Source organism: Charadrius vociferus, unplaced genomic scaffold (assembly GCF_000708025.1).
Source record: "Charadrius vociferus isolate BGI_N301 unplaced genomic scaffold, ASM70802v2 scaffold109, whole genome shotgun sequence".
NCBI lineage: Eukaryota > Metazoa > Chordata > Aves > Charadriiformes > Charadriidae > Charadrius > Charadrius vociferus.
Genome location: NW_009650060.1, coordinates 2,305,894 through 2,314,642, shown reverse-complemented (window position 1 = coordinate 2,314,642; position 8,749 = coordinate 2,305,894). Strand labels below are relative to the sequence as shown.

At 39.0% G+C, this 8,749-nt stretch overlaps 1 protein-coding gene across 1 annotated transcript in view; it reads right to left on the bottom strand.

Annotated features, from left to right (window-relative positions):
- Positions 1-8,749, bottom strand: part of LRP1B (low density lipoprotein receptor-related protein 1B) — a 615,617-nt gene that overhangs the window by 374,403 nt on the left and 232,465 nt on the right. Inside the window, exons 5-6 of the mRNA XM_009891709.1 lie at positions 7,032-7,151; positions 5,535-5,663 (exon numbers count right to left, since the gene is read on the bottom strand). Coding sequence (XP_009890011.1) covers positions 5,535-5,663; positions 7,032-7,151 — 249 coding nt within the window. The remainder of the gene's footprint in view (positions 1-5,534; positions 5,664-7,031; positions 7,152-8,749) is intronic.

The window sequence follows — 8,749 nt, the reverse complement described above, 5'->3', positions numbered from 1 at the left end:
GTTTCTCATTCCATAATGTATGCTCTACCTTGTAACACACTTTTTCCCTCCCCAGTAAATCCCACAGTGACATCTGCAAACCCACACTTGTGTACCGTTATTGCCCAACTTACTGACTGTCCTCATCTGCCTCAAATTCACTTCCACCCATACATCAGTCATATATGTGAATAAGATTTTTTTTTTTTTTTTAATTTTGGCAGATATCTAATAACTGAAGGAACTGAACTTATTTGTGAAGCAACCTCTTATGGTGTAAGCCACGAGTGAAGCTCCCCAGTCTTGCTTTTTCCAAAAGAGATGGCAGTTGGGTTCTTAGTAAGCAATTTTATTTGAAATCTGCCAGGTGGGTCCGTTGGCAGTCAACAGGTGGCTGGTGTATGGAAATCTCTCTTCCTCCCTTTTCTCCTAAACTTCTGCTACCCATCAGAAGAAGACAGCCGGACTTAAGCGTTTCTGTCTCTATCACCCACTCGCCCCTGAGAGTTTCCAGGCTGGTACAAAAGGTGTGTTTCCATCTGCACCCTGCTACATTTTGGAATTCTTTTTCCATCTAACAGCTCCATGCTCAGCTTTTCCCTTCCCATAAAAGAATACCACTGCCTAATTCTGGATTCAATCGCTCCTTTCCCAACAACCAGCAGTGTGAAAAATCCTTTATTATTATTTTTTCTCTTATACTTCGTGTTAAGTAAGATATTTCCACTGCCTGCAATCTAGAAAGCCTTCAAGAGGAGGCAGCTACAGAGGAGCTGGTTGCTGTTACAAAGCCAGCGCGGTTGTTCAGTGGTCCGAGGTTTCAACAGAGAACCACATCCTTTCTTGCACTGTTTTGAACTGACCTATTGAAAACTGTAATGAGGATTTAATACTTCACTAAACTCCAGAGAAAAGCTGTATTTTACTATTACTGTCTAAGACATAAGGGAATTCTGAAAAAGAATTAGCGTCAAACCTCCTGAGCAACAGTTGTAATCAAACCTGGCTGCAGACAAAGGAATCGTAAGGACTCGTGGCACCGCTAAGAGGTTCTGCTCAGCAGGCACTATTAAACATTAAAAATACATCTGCGTTCTGGCAGAACTCATCCGGCAACTAGATTACTGAGCTTGAAATTATATTTTTCAAGCAGCCCATACATGAAATAATTCAATGGATTGAATCAGTTAATCACGTCTTTTCACAGTAGGGTAGGTAACCTGCTTATTTCAGTGTTGCTCAGATAAAGGCTGATTTCTTAATTACTTATTAGAAAAAAAGTAAATCTATTTGAATCATAAACCTATACAAAAGATGTTAAAAGTTCCTGCAAAAAAATATAAAATAAAGCATTGTACTGTATTGTATAATGCAGATGAAAAACAAAAAAGATGAAAAAAAAATCACTCACAAAAACTGCTTGTCTGCTTCTCAAGAACAGAATCTACAAAGCTTAAAAGTTTAGTGGACAGATCTAGGATGAGTTACAGTGAGCTGACAGCAGCTTTTCAAATAACTGGACATCATGTGTGTCATTTTTTCATGAGTTTTCTTTTCTTTTTTTTTTTTTTTCATTTTATAGGAAAGATAAGAAGTGAATAGCTCTCTAATCCGAGAAAGTTTTATGATTCATCCCTCTTGACTAAAATGAAAGCATCTTCCTTTGAATTATGTTTAAGATAGAGTAGTGGAAAAGATGAAAGACTTGCATTTCCCCCCTCCCTGATCTTGTCTAAAATACAGATCAATAAGTGATGTCACAACAAATCAGAAACTGAGGTGTTTCGCTCTGCCAACAGTCCTACTTCTCCTCTGGAAGAAAAGCTTCAGAAATGCCAGCTTTTTTTTTTTTTTTTTCCACTACAATGATATGAAAAGGAAAAAAAAAAGAATTCAGTGTTTACAAGCAGCTTAAAAAACCTTCTCCTGAGGTGTGCATTGTAAATTATAAGTACTTTGCTCTTAGCAATACATATATTGTATAAAAGTCTGCAAAATATTTAGTAGTGTTGAATAAAATGCAGTCCAATTTTACTTTGAAATTAATTTTCAACGTTTATCCACAATATGCCCCACAAATGGACTGCTTTATCTCGAAAACCTCAAGACTTAGTTCTGTGAGTTTCTACAAGAGAACTGTGTTGTGGAATCAATTTAAGAATGATGAATGTTTACTAAATAACAGAAGAAGCTTTTTACTTTAATCGTTATCAGTTCATCCTCTTTATCTACATGACAAATGTTTCTTATCACATGGCATTTCTCTCGAGATAGGCCATGCAGATATAAAACATACTTTTGGAACTTTTGGAAGAAAGATGAGATTTTATTTTTTTTTCCCCTCAGCTAAAGATTTCCAATTCTCTCATTTTGTTTCCTTAAATATTCTTTTCATCAAATGCAGGCCTTGCAATACAGGCACACAAACTTGGTAAACAAAGAAGTTCTAAAAGTCTGTTCAGCAAAGCTGTATTTTGTTTCATTTTCACCTCGGAAGAAGTCATTAACTGCTTCTTTATTCATAAAAGAAAGTGTGGTTAAAAAGTCTGGAAAAAAAGCAGTGTGCCCCCAGCTGTTTTGATACCTATTTTAACATCCTTCCCAAAGGTACCGTGCAGCTAAAAGTTTCCGGCTCCAAAGTTATTTAAATGAGCTGAGGAAGAAAATGCAGAATTTAATGAGGGATAAACCTTACCACCTTCCCAGTCAAGCATTTGGCTGCCTGAAGGGTAGGAAAAAAGCAGCCGCTGTGAACTTCTTTGCTAATTGTACCATGCCACGTGCGGAAGGACGGTTGTGCGGGGATGGCTGTGCAACAGCAGCTGGTGATCTCCAGCGGTCACCGAACCCATCCCCTCCCCTGCACGGGGGCACAGTTCCTCCAGCCCCGTGCTCACAAACACGTCCCACCTGCTCAGCACCTTCCGCAACCGGGGCCACCACCGTGTCCCCCACTTCTCTACTCATAAGTATTCCGAAACCTCCCACTCCATTTACAGAGGCAACTCAGATGTGGCAAAGGGCTGATGATTTGCTGTTGCGTACTGGGCCGTACGTAGGATCTCAGCGTGGACGGCAATTCATATTCTTAGCAGATCTGCTGTTATTAACATCGATAGTTTTCCATAATGCCTAACCTGACCTAAACCTCTACTGCTGCTTCTTATCTTTCATAGCTTTTACACACAGAACAGAATATTCCTTAGCTCATTTTCTTTATCTATTTGACAACTACTTTTGTCAAATGTAGACAAAGCGGATCGCTTGCTCTTCCCATCCTTATTTTCTTTAGGCTTTTTAAGTAAAAGAAAAGTTGATAATTTTTCTAAGTGCTCTTTTTTTTTTTTTTTTTCCTTAAGAGACCTTTTTTTCTTGATTCTGTTTTACTGATCCACATCCTCTTTGTGTGATGCCCCTCACTGGACGTCATATCCCAGCTGGAGACTTCCCAGAGTTAAGTAAGTAGCAGGGTTACTTTGTAGATCTTGGAAGTAATACTCCTACTTTATATATAGAGTCATAGAATCATAGAAAGGTTTGGGTTGGAAGGGACCTTCAAGATCATCTCATTCCAACCCCCCTGCCCTAGGCAGGGACACCTCCCACCAGCCCAGGTTGCTCCAAGCCCCGTCCAACCTGGCCTTGAACACCTCCAGGGATGGGGCAGCCACAGCTTCTCTGGGCAGCCTGGGCCAGGGGCTCACCACCCTTAGAGTGAAAAATTTATTCCTGATATTTAATCTAAATCTCCCCTCTTTCAGTTTGAAGCTATTCCCCCTTGTCCTATCATACCAAGGTAGCATCTCTCCCCCTGCGCACCGGGAAAACACTGACTTATTTTTGCCTTGTGATCCATGATGCATTTTGGATACTTTTCACCAGTCTATTTGTTCAGGGCCACACCTTGCTTTTGTCCCTGCTCAAACCTTACCCTACAAATCAGAAACTTGTGCAAAGCAGCTCGTATGATCAGGGAGGCTATGAATGTAATGGTACGGGTGTAGAAGAGTCACCTGCAACTACATGGAAAGTATTTTCCACGCCATAAGCCGGGCCCAGTGAAGCGACATAAGCTCTTGTCATTGGAGCTCTTGTAGAACTCTGCAATAAAAGCACCTTCATTACTGCGCCAGGTGTCTTTTTTACCTCTGTGCCCTATGAAGTATTTGGCCCCAATATTCATCATATTCATAATTTAATCCAGAATTAATTCAAGGAAAAGTTGTGTTTACACAAAAAAACAATGCAATGAGCAACACTCATTTCTTTGCAGCATCATGATCGTGATTTGTACTCTCCTGCAGTGACGTCTCTGATTAATGACTAGTGCTTCCCTTCTGAAAACAACTGAAAAGATGAAAACTATTGTAAAATAAACATGTTGAAGCATTATGAAAGTCAGAGGAGTAGTTCTTCTCTGTTAATCTGATTCATTTCATCAACACCCCCAAGATACTGACAGCTCACTACAACACTGCGTTGATACTCAGTCTGCTGGATGTAAGAATGGAAACTCAAAGGCTCAACTCAAGCCCAGTACTGGCACCATGAGGCTTTCCTGATCTAGATTTGTGTTACTGATCTTCATGTAGTGGAGGCAGAATATTTTTACTTCGTATGGACTTTCTTATCTCACAGTAATTCACTGAGGATTTTTAAAAAAATTGCTCAGCTGTGTTGTGTGAATCAATACAAAACTTGGTGCAAGCACTAAAAAAACTCTGTAAGTCTTACTGGTGCTCAAGTCAAAACAGATTTAGCAATGTTCTTTACAGGACGAAGCCTCACAAAAAAAAAAAAAAAAAAACCAAAACAAAACAATAGACCTTCCTCTTTTCTGATAACAAAATAACTACAAAAAGGAAGACTCAAAAAATATATAACAAACACGGCTTTATACTTGAGTGTCGAATCATTGTGGATGCTGAATAATTACCTAAGGAACTTTTTAGGTTTATTAATATAAAAGCATTGTTAATTCAATATACTGAGTAAGAAAATATAGTGTACAATATCACTTCATTAAACACAATTCACTAATTTCCTCAAATACTCAACTTACTATTACTAACGAAAACATGCACTTAGAAACAAAAAGCCTAGTTTGAATATGTATATCATGCAATTCACCTCTTGGGATATTGCAAGGACAAAGCAATCTCATGTCTTGTTTTATCCTATGACTACAATTACCTCACGATCATTTCCTCTGCCTTCTCGCTATCTCCGTTGTCTTCCCAGAGTAAACAGCCTATTTGGTTTGTGTGAGGAAAATCTTTGATTTATTTATGAACAGGGGAACTGGGAACTGTTCTAATCTTGGCTGAACCGAGTATTTCACTTTAATTAATAATAACCATATAATAACTTCTAATATTTCCCTTGGAGTATTGTTACAATACGTGGAAAAGTTGTTCTACGGTTGTTGTGTGGCTCTTTGTAGTACAGTGAAGGAAAGACTCTCCTGTGTTCGTCTCTATCTTTTCATATCTATCCTTTAGATAGGACCAAAACATAAAATATTTTAATTAAGGTAAGAAGCTGTTAAAACTTACCATTTTTGGCATTGCAGGATTTGTTATCAGGCTGAAGTACATAACCCTCCACGCAGCTGCAAGTGTATGATCCATCTGTATTTATACACATCTGGCTACAGCTTCCATATATATTACATTCATTCAAATCTAAAGGGACATGAATGAAATCTTGTTTAAAGATTAGAAAACAAAATTCAACAATAAATCAGAATTCTAAAAGAAAAGCTTAAGTCACTATGGTAAGATGCTTTGCGCTTTCCTCTTCTCAAGCCATGACCTTATCACAGACGTTGCCTGTTGAAATTAGTCCAGAAACTAAACAGAAAGCCAGGAGTTTTCAAGTTTAATAGCTATTAAATATGAAAGATGAAATGTTCATTCATTCAAGTAATATCCAATGTCTACAGCATGTTAGGAAGACATTTGGGTTCTTGTTAGTACTAGGGACCACTAGTTATCAGGGGCGATGAATGAAGCAACGTTTCAAGACAGGAAATAATTGATTATCCTTCTCAACCTATTTATGCTGGCAATGTCTTATAGTTCCTTAAATGAACTGTCACAACTTCTACATTAAACCATCATCCAATACATCAAAACCTATATATTTCTCTAATAAATATAAAGAACAATTTTCTCAACTAGGGTGTATAGGCACAATACCATAAAATCAAGGTATGCTATTTAACAGTGGATGAGGGTTTAAGTAATAAATTGACATTTTTAAAAACTGCTGTGGAAATTATTTCCTCAGATATATTTTCCATCACAAAACATGACAACCACAGAGCAAAAGAACTTATAATAAATTATATTTATGAAGAATCTGGCTTAGCACTATTACTTGGAGAGAGGCGTGATTGGAAGTGAGCGCATACATAAGGCAACAGAACTCCAATCTGCTTATAAAAAGAGAAAAAATAAAACAAGAAGCAAATACCTGGGTAGAGAATTAAGAAGTCATATATTTCAAAAATGGAAAAGAACACCAATTTCAGTCTACAATTAATTATGCCGAAATAACATTCCCAGCTAATTTGTATGACCTGGGAGTGTTCATTTATCAAATTCTAATCTAGGTGTGACTTTACGGGCACGAGGCGAAATGCTACAAGTTTTCCAGGGTCGCCTGGTAGCGAGGGCTGGAGAACGGCTTGCACAAATGAGCTGTAAGCTTGTCTGAGCAGTGGGAAATGCTCCCCACTTCCTCCGGTCTGGCCGAGGATGATTTCCTCCCAGTAATTTATAAATGGTTACTGCTGGGGCACAGGGGCACCAAAGAGTCAGCAGGGAGGCCCGGACTCTTGTTTTGGAGGGGCACCCTTTCCCCCTGCCCGCTCCACAAGCCCACGCTGATTCCTGAAGAACATTCCTGAAGATGGGCGAGGAAGTGGCCGTGCTCACCAGCCCACCTTTGGCCAGAGCTGGCAGCCCACCACCAGCCCTCTGCCCCCCAGAGCCACCAGGGAACCATCAGGATCCCCGGGCGTTAAATACATCCTACTTCTTGTTTACCTGAGCAACTTCTTCCATCACTGCTTGTTTCATATCCATCTCCACAGTAACACCTGGTGCCGTTCCTGGTAATGGCACATCTGTATTGGCAATTCATCTGTTGGCATTTGGGTAGCAATTCTGTAAATAATTGCAAAATGTTACTAAATATTTTTATTATTCCTAAATTGCAAACTTTAGAAACTTCTATATATTTGTAAGTGCCTGTCTCAGGAAGGAAACGCCACCACCATTTACCTTAGCTGGTTTTGGAAATATACTTACGACACATAATACATTGCAAAATGCTTGCTTTGAAAACTGCAGTTCAGCAAGTTAATAAAGAGAAATCAGCATTTTATTTCTATCACAAGTTGCTCAAAAGTTTATTACCAAGGTGTACTGTTGCTCTGCTTAGACATCCATTTTTTGCACATCAGTCATTTTCAGTCAAAGCAATGATTTGGGGAAAAACAAAAAAAACCAAAAACACCAACCAACCAAACAAAAAATAACAACCACCAAAGCTCAAACAGTTAGATTATAGTTACAAAAAAAACAGCCAAAGCTATGAGAAAGGTTTAAACATCTATGTCTTTCCTATTCCTCATATAAATTGATTTTCTATCTTTTTAAAGCTTGTTTTGATTTACTGATACAGATATCACCTTCACAGAAATCAATGAGAATACATTCTGGTTCCATATTTAACGTTGGACATGTAATGTTGGGTGAACAGTGGACATTATATATGTTATTACTACGGAAGTCCTTCATAGGATCTATTGCTTAAATACATACCATCAGCACAAGGCATGATGCTAACAACCAGAGCAAATACTGTAGAAATACAGACTGTAATGATTTTCAGCATGAAATAGCATGAAAGCAAACCAAAAAACCTCAAACGCTTCTCAGCCCCAAGAGGTATGATGTGTATCGATAATTTTGCTGATCAAAAAACCCAGTATTTTAATGAGCAACAACATTTTTTCCTCCAGGAAAATAAGAGAAGGATTGAGGAAAACAGCTTGAAGTGTTGATCTGAAGATATTTTTCAGACCTATATGCAGATGGATCAGAAAATAACCTGCAAATGGACAGAGAAAGGTTCTGTTACAGTTCTGGCTGAAAATAACTGGGTATGTCCTAAGGAAAAAGAGAAATCTGTATTTTAATATGTGGGCAGTTTTAATCTGTCTGATCATTATTCATCAGGTTCTACTTGGGAGTAGAATGAAAGTGAATATGAAGAAGAGTCCACACCAGCATCCGAGCCCTGGAGGTTCCATGCTGGAACATCTGCCGGTGCCAAAATAAAGCTGAAATTTTGGGAGAGAAGTGGATGTGGCTGGCACTCAAACTTACTGCTTACTGTGATGCAACTATGCTAAAACCAGAGGTTTCACACCAGTGCCACAAGGCATTCCCTAGAATTCTGGAATGGACACAATCCGCAGACTGACGAGAGGCTGATAAACCATCCGCTCTCTAAACCTGCCCATTTTCCAAGTGGTTTCTGGGTTATTTCTCTGCCTTTTGTGTCCTTGTGAACAGGAAGACAATACATCTGTTGGCCATAGCTTGCTTTGTTGGTTTCTTGTCCCTAGTCCAGTCCTTAAACCTCTCACACCTTTCCAAGAACAAGTGCCCTGCGGAATGCAAACCAGGGAACTTCCCCGGGGTAACCTAAACGGGGACCGCACGAGGCATGGAGCTGGAACCCAGGCTGATTAGGT